This window comes from Staurois parvus, unplaced genomic scaffold (assembly GCF_062004578.1).
Source record: "Staurois parvus isolate SC_StPar_1 unplaced genomic scaffold, SC_StPar_1.0 ptg000353l, whole genome shotgun sequence".
NCBI classification, from domain to species: Eukaryota; Metazoa; Chordata; class Amphibia; order Anura; family Ranidae; genus Staurois; species Staurois parvus.
In genome coordinates, this window is record NW_028318149.1 from 234,132 (window position 1) to 259,640 (window position 25,509).

Here is a 25,509-nt window from a genome sequence, read left to right on the forward strand (position 1 = left end):
GGTCATAACCCTCCTTCAATCTATCCAAAATAGAAAAAAAATTGTTTTGCCAATAGTTCTACTTAAAGACTCTCCCTTTGCTTCTTTGATGAAAAAAAGCATGTTGTTTACAGTATTCAATAGCTGAAACTAAGCATACAAGTAGAGTCATTATAGTAGTAACTTCTGCCTTAACCAGCAGCACTGACTGAGATGTCAGACAAACTGTGCCACAAATTTGCAAAACTAAAGCTGCCCATACAGTACATGGATTGAAATTTGGCCAGTTCAGCAGGGACAGACCAAATTTAAATCCATGCATATGCACTGTGGTTAAACAGACATTTGAACTACAGATCGACTTTGCTCATCTGCTCTGTGGGCTTCCCTCATCCACACACTTGAAAAAACTAATATATGGGCTTTCTAAGATTGTGTATAAGTTATACAAAAAACAAATAAACTACAGATTCATACATACTGTATGAAAACAAATAAAACAAAATACAACTGATCCATAACCATATCATACTGATCCTTTGTGCAGTTGTTACCTTGCAGACTTAGCTGTCACTAACAGACTCAGTCTCATTAATGATTGGGAAAATAAGCCCTCAGTGTGCAGATGTCACTGCTGCCTGAAGATGGCAGCATGCTTATATTTAATACTTTATTTGCCAGCTATAACTACAGTATTAAAAAGTAACAGCAGTAATATATACAATGCATGAACATTTATTTATTTTTTTTACTAAAAAGGACATGTATCCAAAAGCACACAGACGAAATGGGAAAGTTTTGTGCACCATTGTAAATGTGATCAAAGTGACCAGCCAAAATCCAAAAAGAAAAGTTAATTAGCCAAGTTGGACCTTTAGATCTGTCTCATACACACTGCACCATAATGGGGGTTACTCAATTTTGTTTGTACAGTGCCTTGAAAAAGTATTCATACCCCTTGAAATGTTCCACATTTTGTTATGTTACAACCAAAAACATAAATGTATTGTATTGGGATTTTATGTGATAGACAAACACAAAGTAGCACATAATTGTGAAGTGGAAGGAAAATGATAAATGGTTTTCAAAATTTTTTATAAATACAGATCTTTGAAGTGTGGCGTGCATTAGTATTTAGCCCCCGAGTCAATACTTAGTAGAACCACCTTTCTCTGCAAATACAGCTGCAAGTCTTTTTGGGGATGTCTCTACCAGCTTTGCACATCTAGGAGAGTAAAATTTTTGCCCATTCTTCTCTGCAAAATTGCTCAAGCTCTGTCAGATTGGATGGAGAACGTCTGTGAACAGCAAGTCTTGCCACAGATTCTCAATTGGATTTAGGTCTGGACTTTGACTGGGTCATTCTAATACATGAATATGCTTTGATCTAAACCATTCCATTGTATCTCTGGCTGTATGTTTAGGGTCGTTGTCCTGCTGGAAGGTGAACCTCTGCCCCAGTCTCAAGTATTCTGCAGACTCTACAAATTTTTCTTCTACTATTGCCCTGTATTTGGCTCCATCCATCTTCCTATCAACTCTGACCAGCTTTGCTGTCCCTGCTGAAGAAAAGCATCCCCACAACATGATGCTGCCACCACGTTTCACGGTGGGGATGGTGTGTTCAGGGTGATGTGCAGTGTTAGTTTTCCGCCACACGTAGCGGTTTACATTTAGGCCAAAATGTTCTATTTTGGCCTCATCTGACCAGAGCACCTTCTTCCACATGTTTGCTGTGTCCCCCACATGGCTTCTCGCAAACTGCAAACGGAACTTCTGATTGCTTTCTTTCAACAATGGCTTTCTTCTTGCCATTCTTCCATAAAGGCCAAAATTGTGGAGTGCACGACTAATAGATGTCCTGTCGAAAGATTTACCCACCTGAGCTGTGGATCTCTGCAGCTTCTCCAGAGTTACCATGGGCCTCTTGGCTGCTTCTCTGATTAATGCTCTCCTTGACCGGCCTGTCAATTTAGGTGGACGACCATGTCTTGGTAGGTTTGCAGTTGTGCCATACTCTTTCCATTATTGGATGATGGATTGAACAGTGCTCTGTGAGATGTTCAAAGCTTGGGATATTTATTTATAAACTAACCCTTCTTTAAACGTCTCTAGAACTTTATCCCTGACCTGTCTGGTGTGTTCCTTAGCCTTCATGATGCTGTTTGTTCACTAATTTTCTCTAACAAACCTCTGAGGGCTTCACAGAACAGTTGTATTTATACTGAGATTAAATTACACATAGGTGGACTCTATTTACTAATTAGGTGACTTCTGAAGGAAATTGGTTCCACTAGATTTTAGTTAGGGGTATCAGAGTAAAGGGGGCTGAATACAAATACACTTTTTAGATATGTATTTATAAAAAAATTTGAAAAACATTGATCATTTTCCTTCCACTTCACAATTATGTGCCATTTTGTGCTGGTCTATCACATAAAATTCCAATAAAGTACATTTATGTTTTTGGTTGTAACAAGGCAAAATGTGGAAAATTTCAAGGAGTATGAATACTTTTTCCAGGCACTGTATATTGTTACAATGAAAAATATCAGTGAATTAGAATGGTTTGGAATAATTCAGATTTGCAAACAAAAATAGACTTAGGCTGCATTCACAATTGAGCGTTTTGTAGCTTGAAGCTCGAAGCTCAAAAAACACTCAAACTTAAAAAATCAATTATTCTCTGTGGTGCCTGATCAGGTGTAAACAGGCACCATAGAGAACAATTGCTTTTTTGAGTTTGAGCTTTTTTAGAGCTTCGAACTACAAAACGTTCAAGTGTGAATGCAGCCTTATAACTGCAAATAACATCACCAATGCACAAAACCGAATAATTACCCAATTGCATGTCTCTCCAAGAGTCTTTGAACCGGAATAGTTAATTTTCCAAGAAACCTCTTGATGATAGGACGACTTTTGGCAAATTTATCTTTTATTTCAATTTCCAAAACATCAGTTAAAAGTGCAACAAATGAATATTTCTAAAAGAAAAAAAAAAGGATCAGAAAATATTTTTGACAGTATTTACCCTTTTTTAACAGCATCTAATCAATACATTTTAGGAGGTGATAGTAATTTCTTCAGACTAGAGATTGAGTTACTAATATTACCTCAATACAAGATAATACAGGATTTTTGTACCCAATGTAAAATAATTTTCTTGGAATTCATTGAGGGACCCAAGATTTAGAGATACCTGGGTTATACTGCCACCTACAGGATATGGGCACTGACAAACAAAAAGTTATAGCCAGCTTGAAATTACCCCTCCCACTCCCAACCATTTGCAATCAAGCGATTTAGACAACATATACACTGAGGGGTACAACCTGCATTTTCAATGAACTCCGAAAAAAGGACTTTAAGGCGAGTACAAAAAGTTTATGACCTTTCCTGTTCATTGAAGGACATAGGATTCAGTGACATTTGGGACCTTACTTACCTTACACTGAATGGTGGGAACCAAGTGCAGAGTACCAATGTGTGGCATTAAAGCTTGTGAAGCAGCACCCAGCATTTACTCAGTGTTTTAACCCTTTCCGTGGAAACAAACAGAAAATAGATGAGAATAATGGGGCACAAATTTTCTATTGAAAGAAGTAGCCCCCAGTGTTCATTCTACATGGTCTTCTCATAAATTAGCCTTCAGAGAGAGGGTCACACCAGAGGCAGTGCAATGGCTCTGGACCTGTAAAGCAGCTAACTAACACAGGTCACACAGTTCTGAAAAACATCACAATGCATAGCCCAGTATCTGGAGGTCACATTCCAGGCATGCTCCACCATCATTCAGTGCAGTGGAATCTGCGTATTGTCTGCAAAACTAATGCTGAGGATACACCAGTTTTTTTGTTTTGTTTGGTATTGATATGTTTTTAATATGTCTTTGTTTAAAATAAAGAAGCCATTTATGTATTCTTTGACCACCAGCCTCCCTACCAATATTAATTAATTATTTGAGTCTACAGGTGAAACTCAAAAAATTAGAATATCGTGCAAAAGTCATTTACTGTAGTAATGCAACTTAAAAAGGTGAAACTAATATAGGAGATAGACTCATTACATGCAAAGCAAGATAGTTCAAGCCATGATTTGTCATAATTGTGAGGATTATGGCTTACAGCTCATGAAAACCCCAAATCCACAATCTCTGAAAATTAGAATATTGTGAAAAGGTGCAATATTCTAGGCTCAAAGTGTCCCACTCTAGTCAGCTAATTAAGCCATAACTAAAAATAAGTAAAACACAAACCCCAGCGCACAAAAATACTTTTTTCAGTACGTGATTAGAGGTAAAAGGTATGCTGCTGTGCAATACACCAATTAATAAAGAAATATATGATAACAGCACAAAACACAAAACCTCCTCACCATATGCTAACATCCATCAACATCAATAATTAAATACAATTATAAAGTGTCCACAAATTCATTTCCTTAAAAATGTGTCATAAAATTGAATATAGATGTCCTTTCCCAAAGGTGTATAAAAAACAAAAAATTTTCTCCCAAAGAAATGTGCTTCCACCATCCACCAGTGAAAAATCAACATCAACCGCACTCACCAGATAATTGGTGAGTATTGTGCCTTTTAGGATTTTAGGGATCCTATGCCCCCTCTATATTCTCCAGAGCTCCTTATCCACCTTGACTGATATGATGCTCTCCTCCAACTCACTCCTTCAAGAGCTCCCCAGCAGTGCAATAGTGTAATATTGCCAATAATAATCAGTAAAATAATAGTAATACCAGGCCACTCACATGTTCATGGAAAATTAAAAGCATTTGTTTAATTGCCTTCTTCGGCTCACACAGATCCACATATCCACAGTTCTATCCAGAGACCTCACAGTCTTGTGGTTTGCAGAGGATAGCAATGCAGTTCCAACATCAAAGATGGCCGCCTGGAACACACCCCTCAACGTGCGTCCACTTCCGGTCTGCTGTCCTTATGATCTACGTCACTTCCGGTGAGTGGAGCGCACGCGCTGAGGGGTGAGTTCAAGGTGGCCATCTTTGATGTTGGAACTGCATTGTTTTCCAAATTAAGCCATAACACCTGCAAAGTGTTCCTGAGCCTTTAAATGGTCTCTCAGTCTGGTTCAGTAGGAATCACAATCATGGGAAAGACTGCTGACCTGACAGTTGTGCAGAAAACCATAATTGACACCCTCCATAAGAAGGGAAAGCCTCAAAAGGTAATTGCAAAAGAAGTTGGATGTTCCCAAAGTGCTGTATCAAAGCCCATGAATAGAAGGTTATGTGGAAGGGAAAAGTGTGGAAGAAAAAGGTGCACAAGCAGCAGGGATGACTGCAGCCTGGAAAGGATTGTCAGGAAAAGGCCATTCAAAAGTGTTGGGGACTTTCACAAGGAGTGGACTGAGGCTGGAGTCAGTGCATCAAGAGCCACCACACACAGACGGATCCTGGACATGGGCTTCAAATGTTGTATTCCTCTTGTCAAGCTGCTCCCAAACAACAAAGAACGTCAGAAGCGTCTTACCTGGGCTAAAGAAAAACAGACCTGGTCTGTTGCTCAGTGGTCCAAAGTCCTCTTTTCTGAAGAGAGCAACTTTTGCATCTCATTTGGAAACCGAGGACCCAGAGTATGGAGGAAGAATGGAGAGGCACACACTGCAAGATGCTTGAAGTCCAGTGTGAAGTTTCCACAGTCTGTGTTGATTTGGGAAGCCATGTTATCTGCTGCTGTTGGTCCACTGTGCTTCATTAAGTCCAGGGTCAACGCAGTCGTCTACCAGGAGATTTTGGAGCACTTCATGCTTCCTTTCGCAGACGAGCTTTATGGGGATGCTGACTTCATTTTCCAGCAGGACTTGGCACCTGCCCACATTGCCAAAAGCACCAAAACCTGGTTCAATGACCGTGGGATCACTGTGCTTGATTGGCCAGCAAACTCGCCTGACCTGAACCCCATAGAGAATCTAAGGGGCATTGCCAAGAGAAAGATAAGAGACATGAGACTGAACAATGCAGAAGAGCTGAAGGCTGCTATTGAAGCATCCTGGTTTTCCATAACACCTCAGCAGTGCCACAGGCTGATAGTTTCCATGCCACTCCGCACTGAGGCAGTAATTGCTGCAAAAGGGGCCCAAACCAAGTACTGAGTACATATGCACGCTTATACTTTTCAGAGGTCCGATATTGTTCTATGTACAATCTTTGTTTAATTGATTGCATGTAATATTCTAATTTTCTGAGATTGTGGATTTGGAGTTTTCATGAGCTGTAAGCCATAAACATCACAATTATGACAAATCACGGCTTGAACTATCTTGCTTTGCATGTAATGAGTCTATCTCATATATTAGTTTCACCTGTTAAGTTGCATTACTGAAATAAATTAACTTTTGCACGATATTCTAATTTTTCGAGTTTCACCTGTATATATATAAAAAAACACCGGATCCTGGTCCATAACTAATTAATTGTATTCTTTGATCTTCAACGGATTCTTTGATTGGGGACTCCCGGATCAATACTATTTACTTGTTTTTTTTAGACCTTGAGCCTTTTTTCTTTGGGAGGTTCAATCTGGATATCTGCATGAAAGAGACTAACTCAAGCAGCATGTAAAGAAGTCTTGACTTGAATAAAAACAGGCTTGAACAACAGAAAAAAATGGCTACTAAAAATGGTTAATGATTCTCAATAGGGAAAAGACATCCATGCTACCACGACAATAGGAAAAAACTGAGGCATGCTGTGAGTGGAGGGATTTGTACCAGACTGGTCATTTTTTTGGTTGCCAGTACCCATAACCTCCTGTATTGGGCAGTATAACCCAAATATCTATGATTCTGGTATACCTCAATGAACAATAAAGAAATATATCATATTTAATATAAACATTTCTTGCTTTAAAATGCACAGTGTAAAATTGTCATTCAAAAAATAAAAGTGATGTATTTTTACGATTTCTACTACAAATTACTGTTTGTTTATTTTTCATGGGAGTTGGTATCAACTGATTGTGGTTCATGGATTTAATATCAACGGACTAGGTTTCATCATAAATTTGTTGTGTCACTTTATACACTGTGTGCATTCTACAAGTGTATATAGCATAATAAATTGTGTTTAATGTATCATATTTATGCATTTTAGGTACGCATTTCCTGAGAACAAGTTTCTACTTTTTTGATCTTGTTGGATCGCTTTATTCCACTTTATGTTGTCTTTGCTGTATCATATTGGAATTTGCACTTGATTTGGACCTATTGCTGCACTTATTTGAAAATATAAATTTTTTGACATTATACAGCATTTTAGTGCTAGCCAACTTTGATTTTTTTTGTTTTCCTAGGCAGTACAGGTTGAAAAAAGTGGAACAAAAATGCATATATATGCATAGGGGTGTGATGAGTTTAAAAAACAATTTAACAAACGTTCTAAATGTATTCCCAAGAGGAAAAGTATTTAATACATTACGAGAAAAATACATCTTTGCAATACATGAAATTTACCCAATGTTTTATCTCTTCATAAAAGCTGCAATAACTGACAAATAACTAGTGATCCTGACAGAAATCCAGAAAGTTCCTAATTGTCTGTTGCAGGTTTAGGGCTCATGTACACTGCAGCTGATAAACTGACGTTCAGGAATTTTCTGCATTTTTTTCAGCAGCCCCTGAACTCTCCCTAATGTTTTCCATGTACACATAGTCGTTTACAGTCGTTTACAGGCAGTTGAGTTTACAGTCGTTTTTTTGAACGCAGCAAAATTGCGTTCAGGAGTAGATTTTAGCGGTGTTTCAAACGCCAAACACTTATAAACACGAGTAAACGCAGTTAACCACATTTATAAGCATTTGTGTTTAGAAGCGTTTTTTGACTGGTCCATATCCAGGGTACAATTCACTAAGCAGTATCCTACCGCACCCAAGTATGCAGTAGGATATCACATAGCATTTAAAAAAAAATAATTTGAATCCACTAAAAAAGGCTACTAAAATACCGCATGATTTTATCAAGTCATGCGGAATTTTACTAGTGAAAAGCATGCATCATATTTCAGCTGACAGCGGGGTTGCCACTGACAGCTGAATGTAAAAGAAAGAATTGCCGGCAATTAAAAAATAATTTTAAAAAACGGCATGGGGTCCCCCCTCCCATCCATACCAAGCCCTTTGCGTCTGGTATGGATTTTGAGGCGAAGCCTCACACCAAAATTAAAATAAAAATGCTGTGCAGTTCCCTTCCAAAATCCATACCAGTCCCTTATCCGAGCATGCAGCCTGACAGGTCAGGAAAAGGGGGGGGGGGGCGAGCGAGCACAAGCGCCCCCCCCCAAACCATACCAGGACACATGCCCTCAACATGGGGGGGGTGCTTTGGGGTAGGGGGGCTCCTCCCCCAAAGCACCTTATCCCCATGTTGATAGGGACAAGGGCCTCTTCCCCACAACCCTGGGCTGTGGTTATGGGGGTCTGCAAGTGAGTGGTTTATCGGAATCTGGAAGCCCTCTTTAGCAAGGGGCCCCCAGATCCCGCCCCCCATCCCATATGAATAGGTATGCGGTACATGGTACCGCTATGTCAATCACAATATCAGCCGCTGCTCTGAAAAAATGAGCCTGGCCCCCGGCCATCTGCTCAGAAGCTGATTTGACAGTTCTTAAATATGTAAGGGGCGGGGCCACCACGTATGTGACCACTCCCCCGTGTAGCATGCCCCGGTCTATGTCACACGGGGGGTGGGGTCACATGGGTGATGTCACCAGGTGGCCCAGCCCCTTACATATTTAAGAACTGTCAAACCAGCTTCTGAGCAGACAGCCGGGGGCCAGGGTCGGTGGTGGAGCTTTTTTTTTTCGGAGTGGCAGTGGCGGACATCATGATTGACGTTGGATCTACTTCGGGGGACATTCTTTTATTAAAGGACTTGTCAAAGAATGACTCCTGTGTTTTTTCATTCTACAGCTTTCTTTTTGTGAATGGATAGCGGTGCCATGTACCCCATACTCATTTACGTGGGGGGGGGCTAGTATCTGAGGGCCCCCTTTCTAAAGCGGGGCTTCCAGATTCCGATAAGCCCCCGCCCACAGACCCCCACAACCACAGCCCAGGGTTGTGAGGAAGAGGCCCTTGTCCCTATCAACATGGGGGCAAGGTGCTTTGTGGGGAGGGGGGGAGCTTGGTATGGATGGGAGGGGGGACTCCATGTCGTTTTTTTTAAATTATTTTTAAATTGCTGGCAATTCTTTCTTTTACATTCATACATGATGCATGCTTTTCACTACTAAAATACCGCATGACTTGATAAAATAACTCATGCTGTATTTTAGTAGCCTTTTTTAGTGAATTTACTATTTTTCAGTGCATTCTGGGCATTTTGGGAGGGTCTCCTGAGGTTATCTTTTAAAAATGCTTCTAAATGTAAACGTGCATAAACTCGGTTAAACGCGGTGTGCAAAATGCAGCTAAACTGACATTTTTTAACCTACATTTTCAAGCAGTCAGTTTCCATCGTTCAGAAGAGTTTTCCAAGCGCCCTGTTGTACATGAACGCTTTACAACATTATCTCTGCTGCACCGAGATTCCAGGTAGCACTGCCGGTCTTGTCTGAGTTTTCCCTTGCTGACAAAGTATGATCCACCCATGATACAAAAGGAGTTTATTCTCTCTGAATCGACCTTCAGTTTGTGAACTGTGGGAGTGTAATTCTGTCTGTACCATTTCTTTAAGTGGTTATTTTAACAAAATAATGAAAGGTGGCTGTTATTTGCTGTACCATGAATGTATTACAGAAAAGAGCATATCATTTAACAATGTTGAGTGCTAAGCAGGAGATTTGCCCCAGTTTTGTAAATAAATGGAACAGGTTGGATAAAGAAACATGCACATAAGTTAGGTTTACTAGCCAGTCCACCACAAACATTACCAAGGTCACTTATATCAAGATGTAAAAAGGGGCACTCTTGCCTGGTATACAACTAATGGGGGGATTATTGTAGAAAGGTTTAGGAATGTTTTTGTTTCCTTATGTAGGGATTATAGTGCTAATAGAAAGGGCCGTGGATCATGAATGTCAAAAGAACAGAGAATACTGTATATAACCTTGTGCAAGTTTTATGTCTAAAAGGAGAAGCATTAGAAGTTTCTGTTAAAAGTTGTCTGTGTGTATACCATTGACAATTGTGAATACCTTATCAGAGGCTTCTCTAAGGGGAATATGCTTCACCTGGCACAGATGTAAGGATTTCAAGGTTAAGGCTGAGAATTCTGGGGGGTTTTGTAGATTTCAAAGAATCATCCTAGGCTTTCAGGATGGCAGCAATTAGATCATCTGTAAATTCAATCTAATTTCCATGATCATTTGAGAAAAAATTTACATAAACATTTCAGCCATGGTGCTGCAATCTGCTAGAAAGTTTATAGCATTGAAAACCATTACTGTTTACATTAAATTTAGTTGGCGGAACATGAAGCAGCCATCTGGATCCTCCACTCAAAGCTGAAGAAGAGGAACTCCCGTGCGCAGACTCTTGTGGTGACGTTAGCTTCAGTGCCGGTATGGTCAGAATGGAGGATCCTGGCGGCTGTTTCTTCTTCCACCCAGCTGAGTATATGGCAGTGGTCCAGAGACTGTCCACCAATCCTCTCCCCTTCCTGGAGTCTGGGTTGCTGCAGTACTTTGCTTACGCTCTTGTTTGAGTAGAACTACTGGAGTTCTAATAAAGGTTTTTAACCTTTTAAACAACACTATGGGCTTGCATGGTCTCTCTTCCCTCCACTCCTTGTGTTTTGATATAGATGGAGCCTCTCCTCCATATCTGGACCAGTGGCATACATTTTAGTACTAGTTATCAATGTTTACCAATGAGCTTACCACTCTGCTATTTTATGTTTAAATTCATGGTTTATGGACTGATTTTTATTGTTTATTTACATAGGTCCGCCTACCACAGATTTACTGCGGCAGAGCGGCCTCGGGTTTTGTCCCGGCGCCCCAGCTGTGGTATCATTAGCTTTAGCACAAGCCAAATCAGAGAGTCCCGGCCAATGATTTATGGCTGGGACCCGCTGATCAACTGAGCGAATGACAGAAGACATCCCTATGTTGGTAAACAACACAAGGCTCTCTACAAAGTGCAGCGATGTGGCAAAGCAGGGAGTAAAAACAGTCACATTGCTTAGTAAAAGCAGCACACTTTAAACACTTTACACTTGTTAGGCACAAAGTTAACCCTTGGATTGCCCCTAGATGTTAACTCCTTCTCAGCCAGTGTCATCAGTACAGTGACAGTGTATATTATTAGCACTGATCACTGTAATCAATGTCACTGGTGTTGTCAGTTAGCCTGTTTCCACAAAGCGTTAGTGTCAGATTGCATTCCACACTATCAAAGTTCCACTATAGGTCGCTGATCACCGCCATGACTAGTATTAAAAAAAAAAAAAAAAAAATCCCTGTATATATACCATCGTTTGCAGATGCTATAACTTTCACGCAAACCAATTAATAAACGCCTAGTGGGATTTTTTTTTTACCAAAGATATGTAGCAGAATTTTGCCCTACATTTATGAAGAAATCTGATTTTTAAATCTTTTCACTGGATATGTTTTACAGCAGAAAGTAAAAAATATTGGGAATTTTTTCAGAATTTTCAGTCTTTTTTTCAAACAATTATATACATTTTTATTTGGGTACAGCGTTGCATGTGCGTGCAATTACCAGTTAAATTAGTGCAGTGCCGATTAGCAGAAAATGGCCTGGTCATGACAGGGGTAAAACCTTTTGGAGCTTAAGTGGTTATTTGAGCCACCCTTCAGCATTGCGGATTACTACAGTACTTGGAGATTTCTTCTTTATCTATATAGCACTAGCTGAGATCTTTCCTACTTGAGTGAGTGCTATATATTGGGCATCTTTTAGTGCTTTGCTACTGTTTAATTTTATTTTTATGAATGAACAGGAGCCTCTGTCTCCTGTTCATTCATCTGTAGTGCAGCTGAGGCAGCAGAGAAAGGAATTGAAGAATCTGTGTCCACAATTTCTTTCGCTGTCACAAAGGTGAGATGTCAGAGGTCTGTTTAGACCCCTGATATTTTATCCAAGCAGCCCTCATGCCCTCCCCTAAAAGAATAGTTGTAAAAAAAATGTAAAAAAATACATTTAAACATTTAAAATATAACAAGTCGTAAAAAATATGTTTTAAATTTTTTTTAAAATAATGTATAAAATTAAGGGCTTATTCACATGGGTTATCTGGCCCATACAGTGTGAATGAGCAGTTTGTGTGGTTGGAGCCATTTATTACTTCATTAGGATGCAGCACTGTATGAACACAGCCAAAGGTCCCAATTTGATAAGTGTGCAGATACAGGTGAGCGGCCGCAAATACACACTGTCAGTGTTTGGAGGCCATACACCTGCATCCACACACCTGTTAAATTAGGACCTACGGCTATGTTCGTACAGCTGCTGTGTCCCCATAGTGTAACATAGGCTGTCTGCACACAGCAATAGCCACATTTAAAAAAAAAAAAAGACACTGACACAGACACAGGCCAAGACCTCATTTACACCCAGAGCTTTATTTATTAACTAAATACAGTTTTATTTTTATATTTTGCAGAAATATTTTAAGTTATGTTATGTTAGGTATGTCCCTGCTAGTAATGATTTTTGTGTATTTTTAGGGAAAATATCATTTGATATTTTCAGGGGTGGGGAGCTGTTAGGTAGCCTGTATGGGGCCCCATGATTTCTAACAGCACGTTAGGATACGCTACTGTCATCTGCAATAACCACATGAGGCTTATGTCATAACAAAGTTGATACTTTATTGTACTGAAAGATAGTGTATATATTGTACATAGTTAGGTTCTGCTTCTAGAAATTATGATATGATATGAGAGGTCTTTGAAATATATACACTATACTTTACATATATTTACATTGAAGCAATAGACAACTGTTTGATCATCCATATGAAACTTGATACGTATAATGACCCTGAATGGATGACGTGATGTGTTTTGGAATGTTTGTTTTACTTTTTGGAAAAACTGGAAAAACGTTAATAAAAACTATGATTAAAAAAAAAAAAAAAAAAAAATCTCCAGGAGTAAGTATATATAAACTGGGTTCTTACGTGTTGCAATGAAACAATGTGATACTTTAAATAAGGAAATACACACTTGGTTTCCAACACATATAAGCTTCTCAAATAGATAGATTGCTCTAATCCCCATTAAATATCCAATTGGGAACAGAATTGAATAACATTTGTTCATAACAAGCTATACGCATTGTTTGTAGAATAAGTGTGTCCCGCACAGTGAATGCCAACTCTCAAAAGTCATGTTATAAATTAATAACAAGATGGCTTAAAACTCTGTGTGCACTAAACACATTTAATAGTTGAACCTGCTCATTTTGCTGAATGTAAAAAAATTAACTAGCTAATCACTAAGGCTCCATGCACACTAGCAGGTTTTTTTAAGCTCAAAAAACACTGTATAAAAAAACACTAGTAATCGCATTTTTTGTAGTGTTTTAATAGCGTTCAGAAGCGTTTAGGAGCACTAGCTGTTAAGTGAGTTTTAGTAGCGTTTTTTTCTGCAGGAAAAATGCTCCAAAAAAGTATACAATAACAATTTTTTTCTGCTCCTAGATCCTGAGGCTCAAAAAATGCTAATAGCCTAAAGTAGTGTACATGGACACATAGGATAAAACTATTTATCTTCTAGGAGCAGAAAAAAAAAATGCTAATAGCTTCTAGGAGGTTAAAAAAACACTAAGTGCATGAAGCCTAAAGCATGTGTTTCTACTCTCTAATTATCTGTACTATTTGGAATAAAATACATAGCTTTATAAAAATCAAAAGGGAATAGGTATTTATGCAGGGCAATGCAACAGGATCAATGTAGTCATCTCCACAGCAGGATATACCTTTCCTTCACCCCTCAACCACTTTGTTTGGATGATAAAAGCAAAGATAAAATATCTGCATAAACTCAATCACCATTTGGAGCCTAAACAGAGGTGAGAACTGTTTCCCAGACCCCATGTGACAGTGCTGGGCCAATCAGCAAAAAGCAGTACTGTCATTTGGAAAGAAAGAGTCACATGCCCCCTCTATACTCATGCTGGGAAGGCAGGAAGTTACTCCCTATATGGGCAACGCACTTTATTTACTGTCCCATAAATCAATCCTAAATGTCTATATTACAATTATCTAGCAATAGTTAATCACACTCAACTGAACTTGTTCTTCAATGCTAAATACATTTTGTAGCTTATCAAGCTTCAGTTTCTGGAATATTAGGAAGATACCCCAGCACTTATATTCACACCTAAAGACATCTTAATCTAAATCACCATGAAATGTGTAGAACAGAATGAGAGGTGTAAAAGTTGTGGTGCCATCCTGACCTGGTTACCTAACCCCATTGTTAGTATCAGGAAGCCTGCATAGGTGTTGGTTCCTTGATTTACATGGTTAAAAGGTGTGAATTGTCAAATCACCAGGGCAGATATGTCAAAACAGGATTAGCAATAAAATATGTAAAAAAAACATTTATATATGTATGAAAAACAAACAACAAAAAAGACATTCTATGTGAAAGAAAGAGTTCAGGGACTGTTGTTTCATTTTGACGTAGATGGCCTCTTTCAATCCTCTTAAAAACCAGTTGTCCTCTCTGTCCAAAATGTTAATTGTTCTCAAAAGAATGTCCCTTTTCTGTAAGATGTAGGATGACTTCTGAGTCTTGGCAAAACATATAGGAGACATTTTCCCATTTCTGAGTGACCTTTATTTACCTAATATGTGGAAATTAACTAACTGTAGGGCTGTAGCCATAGACATTTTATGTCAAGGCCTTACAACAACACCTTTCAATTAATATGCAGGATTGTTTTTTGAAACATGTATGGTAATGTTCTGAGAAGATATTCTCAGTTCTAGCCTTATAACAGTAGTTTTAAAGAAAACAATAGTAACAGTCTTGAATAATCAAAACTGATTGATAAAGATTTGTAAACCTGGGAAAGGGGGGGTGGCGCAGTGGCAAATACACACAATTGTCTCCCAATATTGGCTATTCTTTTGTATCAGCTTTGTGTCTAGGCCAGTGGTGGGCAACCTTTTTTTCAACTGAGCCAAAACCACGATTGAAATTTATTTTGAGAGCCACATTTTTAAAACTGAAAATACATCCCCCATATAGTAATTCATCCCCCATAGTAATTCATCCCCCATAGTAATTCATCCCCCATATAGTAATTCATCCCCCATAGTAATTCATCCCCCATATAGTAATTCATCCCCCATATAGTAATTCATCCCCCATCGTAATTCATCCCCCATATAGTAATTCATCCCCCATAGTAATTCATCCCCCATATAGTAATTCATCCCCCATATAGCAATTCATCCCCCATAGTAATTCATCCCCCCTATAGTAATTCATCCCCCATAGTAATTCATCCCCCATATAGTAATTCATCCCCCATATAGTAATTCATCCCCCATATAGTAATTCATCCCCCATAGTAATTAATCCCCCATATAGTAATTCATCCCCCATATAGTAATTAATCCCCCATAGTAATTAATCCCCCATATAGTAATTCATCCCCCATATAGTAATTAATCCCCCCTATAGTAATTCATTCCCCATATTGTGTCAATTCACTTAACTTTGCTCCGCGCGTTCCTCTCGCCGTGTTCCCGCGCCGTTCCGGTCTTCAGGGCGGACTGTGAGAGGAGAGGAGTTCGTCACGCTGCCCCGCCTACATGCTGACAGTCAATGTTTGCCACGATCCGTGGGCCGGATTAAAGGGTCCGCCAGGCCGTAGTTTGCCCATTGCTGGGCTAGCTGCAGAGTCCTGACTTTTGGGGCGGCCCGCCCGAGAGGAGGGAGGGGAGCGGGCGCCCGGCACACAGAAGAGCCGCATTAAATTGTGTAAAGAGCCGCATGTGGCTCGCGAGCCGCGGCTTGCCGACCACTGGTCTAGGCCCTTTCCCATAAAAAAATAGCATACATTTCTGTAATTCTCAAATGACCATTTATTTATATTCCATAAATTGTCTACTGCATTGAAAAGGTAGACAGAGTGAAGATATTTTTATACTTTGTTACCTCTCTGTGCCATATTGGATTTGTAGTGTTCGCTATGATAGTTGATCTCCTTTCCTGGCCATGATGTGCAAATGTTGGAAATGTGCTTCTCTTTCCAGGTCGAATAGACATCTTCAGATAAGGGTCAGGATTAAAAAACATTCCCTTCTTTAACCCTACTGCTCTGAGATCTGAAAGATGAAATGGTAAAGGTGACACAACCAAAATCATATCAGCTGTATGCTTTATAACCCACTACTCCAGTAAAATGACAAATCGACAATAATATAATTTATATAATGAAAACATTAGTGCCACCAGCTAGAAAACAGAACCGGGTTCCTTATATCTGGGTTCAGATCTGTATGGCTACAACAAGTTGAGCATTAATAAGGGAAGAGTGGCCACAATCATAGTAGCTAAAAAAAAATGCTTGACTTCTAAAATCCTTTTAATGGGGTATATTACAGGACACATGATCTTAGTCTTGGACCATGGGTTATGCTAGCTTACCAGTTACCGTCAGGTGACTGGACACTGGCAAACAAAGCTGTAAGAAAAGTCTTAGCACAACCCTTTCTCTCCAAGAAAGCCTCAGTTTAGTAGCAAGCAATAAGGAGTGAATCCTTAAAAAGAGAGGGAAGGAACCCATGCCCTGTAATTCATTCCAAGGACTTTTGACTTGCCTTTTGACTTACCGATAAATTCCTTATCTTTGAATATAGTACAGGACTTGTACTAGACCCATAAAACTATAGACCATGGGTTATTTGCTGCTACTTTCAGAGTGATTGGACACTGGAAAAGGGCTGCCTCCAGAGCGTACCCATGTAACCCCACCCTCTCAGTGAGGATTCAGTTTTTTAGCAAGCAATATAGAGTGATCAAGACACAGATGGGAGTGACATGTGTTCTATACTGTACTCCCAGAAAAATGTAGAGATAAATAGAAATTCCAATCATCTTAAATCATACAATACAGGTCGCAGAGCTTGTATTCTTAGACCATAGGATGCAGCCACTATCCAATAAAACTGAGGGGTGGGCAACAACATAGCAACTTAGAACTGCCAACAGGCCCACAAGAAAAGCAAGCATTTAAGGAACCCAAACAAATACTCAGATAACAGCTTGAAGCACCTTGTGGCCTAAGCCAAGGCCTCAAAGTCCATCATGTAGAACTAGAAAAATGTGTGAACAGAGAACCAGGCGGTGGCCTTACAAATCTGGGATACAGATGCCCGATTCTGAAAAGCCTAGGATATACCAACAGTTCTGATGCTATCCAAGTGGAGCAAGAAACTTTGCAAGCACATTTCGTAGCTTTCAGGACCATAGGAAGAACTGAATTTGACCCTCAGGCGTCAAGCAAAAGAAAAGTAGGTTGTGGGCTGGCCCCTGGGACAGAAGATCTGGATGTTATGCGAGGGCCCACACAGAGTCTCTGCCAGTTTGAGAATGTCGAAAGTACCACATCATTATGGGCCAGTTCGGTGCAATGAGAATCACTGGCATGCCCTCCATCTCGATCCTGCAAAGCATACAGGGAAAGAGGTTTAGTGGCATAAACACAAATAAGATCACCTGCACCCAGATGCTGATGATTGAGAAAATCCACCTTCCAATTTCCTATTCCTGAAATTTGTACTGAGAACAGTGCTAAAAAGTGGAGAAGAATGTTTGTCCCACTTAGCCATATTTTATGAGTTGCAATGATCTGGAATAAAATTGGACATACAAAAGCGAATGGTGGGGAATCTCCTGAGTCGTAGGGGCCAAACATCGGAATGGAGGGCCAGGAGCTTGTCTGGGGAGAAAAACTTTGGAGCTAAACTCTATCTAAGCACCACAAACCATAAAACGCTATTCGACAAATTTTTTATATTCAAAGCAAACTTCACCCATTCATCCATGTCTCCATGCTTTATTTTGCTAAAAAAAACCCTTTGACCTCTGCCCCAATGTTTTTTGCCACGGCCATCCTACATAAAGACAGATGATTAATGTAACATTTACTATGTAGAATCCATCTGCCCTTAGCTTAGACATGCAGGCAAAAGGGGGAAAAAAGCATTCCACCCCTCCTCCAGTTAAAAGAAAAAAAACCCATAAAGACTCCTAGGATGTATGACATAATTATGTTTTAAGCCAGAAACCAGGAAGAAATGTAAAAATATAAAATGTTTAAAACAAAAAAAAATAGCTTCCAAAGCATCAGAGGGATCTCATTGTTAAAAGGTATAAGTCTGGAGAAGGGTACAAAAGAATTTCCAATGCATTAGACATACCATGGAACACAGTGAAGACAGTCATCATCAAGTGGAGAAAATATGGCACAACAGTGACATTACCAAGAACTGAATGTCCCTCCAAAATTGATGAAAAGATGAGAAGAAAACTGGTCTGGGAGGCTGCCAAGAGGCCTACAGCAACATTAAAGGAGCTGCAGGAATATCTGCAACAATCTCCCATATTCTTCATATGTCTGGGCTATGGGGTAGAGTGGCAAGACGGAAGCCTTTTCTTACAAAGAAAAATATCCAAGCCCGGCTAAATTATGCAAAAACACATCTGAAGTCTCCCAAAAGCATGTGGGAAAATATGTTATGGTCTGATGAAACCAAGGTTGAACTTTTTGGCCATAATTCCAAAAGATATGTTTAGCGCAAAAACCACACTGCACATCACCAAAAGAACACCATACCCACAGTGAAGCATGGTGGTGGCAGCATCATGCTTTGGGGCTGTTTTTCTTCAGCTGGAACTGGGGCCTTAGTCAAGGTAGAGGGAATTGTGAACAGTTCCAAATACCAGTCAATATTGACACAAAAACTTCAGGCTTCTGCTAGAAAGATGAACATGAAGAGGAACTTCATCTTTCAGCATGACAATGACCCAAAGCATACATCCAAATCAACAAAGGAATGGCTTCACCAGAAAAGGATTAAAGTTTTGGAATGGCCCAGCCAGAGCCCAGACCTGATTCAGATTGAAAATCTGTGGGGTGATCTGAAGAGGGCTGTGCACAGGAGATTACACTTTAGAAGTGCACACTGTATTGTCACTTGGATTATCTCAATTCACAGAGTGATTCACCATCATGGTTGTTCACTATCACTTATGTGGTCACGTTTTATTTGAAGTTGCACAGTGCATTTTTGGTTTATGAATTTTTGTTTTTTTTATTTTTGAGGATTGATTTAATGAAGGTAATGCATTATATTAGTTTTCTCTTTTTTTGAGGTTCACACATTTTCCTTTGGAGCCATTTTGGAGGGCTCGGCAGCAAAGATTTTGGAATTTTTCCTTATTGGAATCAGAGTTTTGAATGACTTTATTTATGGACACTGGAGAATAATTTGGCTGGTTTTTTTAGGGTTGTGCAAGTAGGCATTCTCCTTATCCACAGAGGCCAGAAGTTTTTTTTTTGTCTATTTCTTTTTCCTTTGGTGTAGTGAACACATTCACAAAACTAACACCCAGTGCAAAAAAAAAAGTGAGCACACAAAAGTGAAGCACACAAAAAAGTGCACGGGATGTACGTCTAGCCCTCCTCCAAAGAGAAAGGGACCTAGCCTTGATCTCCCGGGGCGCAAGGCTCCTGACAGGGACTGAGGCACTCACTGGTCCACCTGGCCAAAACCAGATGGACCACTTTCTTTAGAAGGCCTGCCGAAGCAAGGCCACCCCGTGTACTTAGAGGGCTCCTCTGAAGGGAGACCCCATAAGAGGGGGAGACCAAAAGTCAGGCAAGAAGTTCCCTCAGCTTGATGACCTGGCAGATTCCAAACAGAAGTTTTGAATTTAAAGAGAATCTTCATATCCATAAAGGAGTGAATGCCTCCTCTAGCCTTGGGGAGAGTGAACAGGTTGGAGTATGACCCCTGAAACCTCTTCTTTTCTGGAACGGGGACAATGACAGCAAATTCAAGAGAATGAACTGGGGTAGGACAAAGACCAAAACTCTGGTTTGTAGCACGTGGATAAAAGTTTATGAACCCAGACATCCTGTGCCCAGAAGACTACGAAGGCCAACAAGTGTCTCCCCACACTGACAAGTTTTTTTGTCTCAGGAAATGCAAGCTTGCCTAGATGAACTTTTGCCTTTTTCTTCAGGGGCACTCCTGTAACTTCCATGATGTAAGTGTCCAAGAAGTCACCAAAAGATGTTCCCTTTCAAAGGGTATTTTTATGAGGCGCATCATGTACAAAGTTCTGTAAATTAACACTTGAGCAAAAGGTCCTTCACATATGCACTGAAAGGAGGCTCATCCTAGATTTTTTTCAGAATGTATCTGCTAACCCATCCACACAGTGGCACAAGGTTATAGGTAAGAGGCCTAATTGTTGGAGAACAGGTGGATCAGACAACTAAGGTCTGACAGACTGACATGGTCACAACAGTAGGTTGTAAATCATGACCAGCAAGAGAAAACAATGTCTTGATGAGTGCTTCTAACCTTTTTAGCCACAGGGTCCTTGAAATCAGAGGCATCCTCAACAGGGATCATAAAAGATTTTAAAAGCAGGAAATGCCCTGGTCCACGACAGGGACGGTACAGGAATTGTTTTGGCCAGCTGAGGCTCTTTCAAAGGAACCTAAGCTGTTGACCTTTAGTCAGGTCGCCGATGGCTTCCCCAAGGTAATATATGTGTGCACTGTGTCAGTACGGAGAGAAATAGAATTTTTAAGCTTGGGAAAGATATCAGCTGGTTGGGAGTTTTCCTGTGCAGATTCTTCAGAATCAGAAGAGGAACCTTCCTCCAGCTTATCTACAGGAAGCAAAGAAACTGCAAGGGGAGAATCAGAGATGGATCCTAAAGCAGAGGCTGACAGAGCCGCTTGTGTCCCCTGTTATCTGAGGCCTCTAACAGGGCTGAGAGCCTACACATAAACTTAGCTATAGTGGCTGAGAACTCTTCTATGGATACAAAGGCAGAGGAGGTATATCAGAAGGAGCAAACGAGCTCTCTGAAAATTGGAGACTGTGAGAATATCAGAATCAGAGCTGTTAGCATATCAGAATCAGGACTGTGCTATTAGCAGACTTTAAGCTGGCAAGGCCGGCTGATCTATTCCCCTTGAATTTGTGATTCACCATTGGTAGTAGATGTTAACAAACCAGGTGTACTCATGGCCTGTACTTCAGAGCAGAAAGGTGTATACTTTATATAACCCTTCTAGCTAGCAGGGAGTAGAGGCACCAGCTGTGTATTTTGTGGAGAAAGTGGTGCACACATGCACAGCAAGTCTCCATGAGACTGAGGCTGTGCAAGTGTAGAGGCAGCCCCAACCCATGCAGGAGCAAGGGACACATAAGAGAGGGAAAAATGGATATGTGACTGGCAATTAATGCCATGGGTTGCGTCCAGAGCCCAGAGGTTTATATTTACTCCACAGGAACTGGAGTGAAGAGAACTCTGGGCTAAAGTCCTGACTTACCATGAAGGTCTTATGGTCCCAAAAGAGGAGAAACAAATGTTAGGGACTAAGTCCCAACCATGTCTTCACCCTTAAAGTGAGTATAGCCCCTAAGGGAGCTTCAGGGACTGGGTTCCACTAACACATGCACCATGCCATGGAATTTCAGAGCACTCTGTGGCTAACTTGTATGTTGCACTACATGCCTTGGTATTTTAAATGCAGGATCCAGTGCCTAAAGCAGCATTACAGGGCTGGTTCCCCAAGGGTCAGCCAAGGAGTCAAACAATCCAGAAATATGCAAGGTGGAAACTTAGGTGGCAATGCAAAGATAGTAAACTAGCCAGAAGAGTCTGGATGTAAAACTTAGCAAAGGAAAAAATAAAAACAAAAAATGCTACTCTCAAAACAGATATCTGCTTACCTAAGAACACTAGAAAAAAATAGACTTTCTGGGAGTGGTAAGGTTATGCTAGGGCTATCCTTACAGCTTTTTTTTTTGCCAGTATCATAAACCATTGTCCAAAATCCCATGTCCTGTAAAATGCAACCAAGAGATACAAATGAATGTACATTTACCTTGAATTTAGGCAAAAATATTCTGTAAGCATAGTATGGACTGTAGTTTTTCTATGTATTTGGCCACAACAGATACATTTTGAGCACAGTAAAAAACTTCAGCAAGTACCTCTGTCACAGTAAAGTTTATCAAGTCAGCATAACTAGCAAAGAGCAGGAACCATAAAGCACATGCTGCCCTGAGCCACCCAGAAGCAATCTACATAAACCCCCCCCCCCCCTTCCAGCTCATAAAATCAAAGTTCTGACATGCCCCTTCTTGTTTTAATGGTCACAGATGTACAGTTTAGGAAAGGGGGGATGTGCTAGAACTCTGAGTATTGGCTGATGTGTGTACACCATATGTCCTTGGTTCAGAGGCTCCTAGGCCTCTAAGAACGACACTGATGAGAAAGCAAAACGTATGTACAGGCCCTTTTAGAAGCCTGCTTTTTACTTCTGCTATTAAAACCTGTGTACATTGCTTTCAGTATTTGTTTAATGTAGTTTCTATTTATCAATCTGTATTTTGAACTATTTCATCATTGAAGATGGTGATCTTGTTTATGATGACAAGGAAAAAACAAATTCTTTTGATATGCAAATATTTTTACATCAGCAGAAAAGATGTACATTTCAAAAGCCCATGTATGTCACATTGGCATAAGGATCAGCCAAGCAGATATTTAATTTATATCATCTTGCATTTTCTGGGAATACCTTACATTTGCATCTACTCAGTTTAATTATTAATAGCTTACACTTGAATTCTACACAGTTCAAGCATCAGTTCAAGTACTTTCATGCTGAAACACAAATATCTATGGAATACATAGACTATTAAAAACAAATGTGGTAGATAACATATATAAAACAGTTTTATTTCTTGTCTATCGATATTTTCTTATTATCTTTAACTATGTATATATGCAGTCTTAAAGTGTAAATAAAGCCAAAGGGGAGTAGGGAATGGTCATGAGACCTGTCAGGTTTTTTGTGTGTGTCTTGGGGAGATTTCCCTTAACTTTCTGTCCCAGAGACAAAGCAGGAAGCAAGATGATATCTCTCAAAAGCAAGGGATATCCAATGTTAGACAGCTGTCACCAAACAGGTTTCCTCATTGAAAGATTTTGCCCCACCCCTCTTTTCCTGTGTCAACTAAAATATTTTGGATTTCCCATCCATCTGTAATGGAGACAATGGTCACAAAGTCCAGTGCATTGGGCAATTCTCTCCAAGACAACAGTAAAAACCTGACATTGGTTCTAACCCTTCCACATTTTTTACAAAACTAAAAAAACATGGTTTTACATAAACTTTAAAGCGGTTTTGTGTTTACAAATAAAATAAGTAATTACCTGATAGAGTAAAGCTGGCTAATTTTCTACATTGTTGGCTAGAGGAATAACCTTCAGTGCCATCAGCTCCCATCTATAAAGAAAAAGGACTGTTTAAAGGGATGCATAAGTTAAAAAAAAACAAAAACGTTAGGGCTGGATCACACCAGTGTATTCTGTGTGCGATTCCTGCATCACGTTCAAACACACGATCCTTGCGATCTTCATGCAGGTACCATTATATTGTTATTGGCACCCCAAAAATAGATCACAAAGCAATGGTTAAGTGCATGCACTAACCATTCTGTGATCTGGTGCAATTTGTAGCCCATTCAAAATTGCACAGCCACAAGAACACACTTGATTGAATCTGTGCATTCCAGTGTGATCCCAGTATGAATTGGCCCTTAATGCACAGTTATTTTGTTGACATGAGCAAAAGATGTCTACCTTAACTCAACACGTGCATATTCTTTTCTTTCCTGTGAATGAAAGGGTGGAAGGATGAATTTACTTACAGAAACTGGAGCTTGCTACATTAAAAAAATCAATAATTATTACCACTGAGCAGAGTGTAAAAAGCAGCATTGCTTAGAATAATTGATATTCAACAATGGTATGTCTCTGCCTAGATGTCAAGCAGTATCTTCTACCTCCCAGGACTAGATAATAAGTCAGAGCTGCCAGTCTGATCCAGTTTCTTTTATTTGGCTTTCAGTGGGCTTCATTGTTCCTTTGCAACTTGCTGGTATATCTGACTACTAGGGTGTAATTGGAACAGTTGGCATATTGGGCTTTAGGGAGAGCAGTCAAGCCCTTCAATATCAGTCACTGTACCCTTAGCATATAGTTCATGCTTATAGATAGTTTACAGGGTTATTGTTAACCTTTCATATATCTGCTATACAGTGAAGGAAATAAGTATTTGAACCCCTGCTGATTTTGAATGTTTGCCCACTCACAAAGAAATTATCAATCTAATTTCAAATGGTAGGTGTATTGTAACACTAAGAGACAGAATAGCAAGAAAAAAATCAAAAGAAATGCACGTCTAACAAATTATGCACTGATTTGCATGTTCATGAGGGAAATAAGTATTTGATTCCCTATCATTCAGCAGGATTTCTGGCTACCAAGTGTCTATCATACAGGTAACAAGCTGAGATTAGAAGCAGTCTCTTAAAGGGAGTGCTGCTAATATCATTTTGTTACCTGTATAAAAGACACCTGTCCACAGAACAATCAAACAATCAGATTCCAAACTCTGCACCATGGCAGAGACCAAAGAGCTGCCCAAAAATGTCAGGGACAAGATTGCAGACCTACACAAGGCTGGACTGGGCTACCAAACTATCGCCAAGCAGCTTGGTGAGAAGGTGACAACAGTTGGTGCAATCATTTGCAAATGGAAGAAACACAAAACAACTGTCAGTCTCCCTAGGTCTGGTGCACCATGCAAGATCTCACCTTGTAGAGTGTCAATGATCATGAGAACAGTGAGAAATCATCCCAGAACTACACATGAGGATCTTGTCAATGATCTCCAGGCAGCTGGGACCACAGCCACCAAGAAAACAATTGGTAACACACTACTCCGACAAGGATTGAAATCCTGCAGTGCCCGCAAGGTACCTCTGCTCAAGAAAGCACATGTCCAGGCCCGTCTGAAGTTTGTCACTGAACTTCTGAATGATGCAGAGGAGGACTGGTTAAAAATGTTGTGGTCAGATGAGACCAAAATCGAGCTCTTTGGCATCAGCTCAACTCGCTGTGTTTGGAGGAGGAGGAATTCTGCCTATGACCCCAAGAACACCATCCCAACTGTCAAACATGGTGGTGGAAACATTCTGCTTTTGGGGTGTTTTTCTGCTAAGGGGACAGGACAACTGCACCGCATCAAAGGGAACCTTCTTCCCTCACCAGGGCATTTAAAATGGGTCGTGGATGGGTGTTCCAGTTCCAGCTTACGGCTGTTGAGATCTATAGAGCATTTATGGTATTAAAAGGGCATGCTATATGGGCCTAAATTACCCTGTGTACGGGGAATTTTTTGTAAATCCTCTTTTGAGGACGATCTACATATATATATATATATACGCTATCCTATCCAGGGTTTG

The 25,509-nt window shown here is 40.0% G+C and overlaps 1 protein-coding gene across 5 annotated transcripts in view; it reads right to left on the minus strand.

Annotated features, from left to right (window-relative positions):
- HECW2 (HECT, C2 and WW domain containing E3 ubiquitin protein ligase 2) overlaps window positions 1–25,509 on the minus strand; it is a 324,224-nt gene that overhangs the window by 127,307 nt on the left and 171,408 nt on the right. For all 5 annotated transcript variants that reach the window (XM_089684697.1, XM_089684700.1, XM_089684701.1 and 2 more), the window contains 3 exons: window positions 23,414–23,486; window positions 16,097–16,266; window positions 2,821–2,963 (listed from right to left, as the gene is read on the minus strand). In XM_089684697.1, the coding sequence (XP_089540823.1) occupies window positions 2,821–2,963; window positions 16,097–16,266; window positions 23,414–23,486 (386 nt within the window). The remainder of the gene's footprint in view (window positions 1–2,820; window positions 2,964–16,096; window positions 16,267–23,413; window positions 23,487–25,509) is intronic.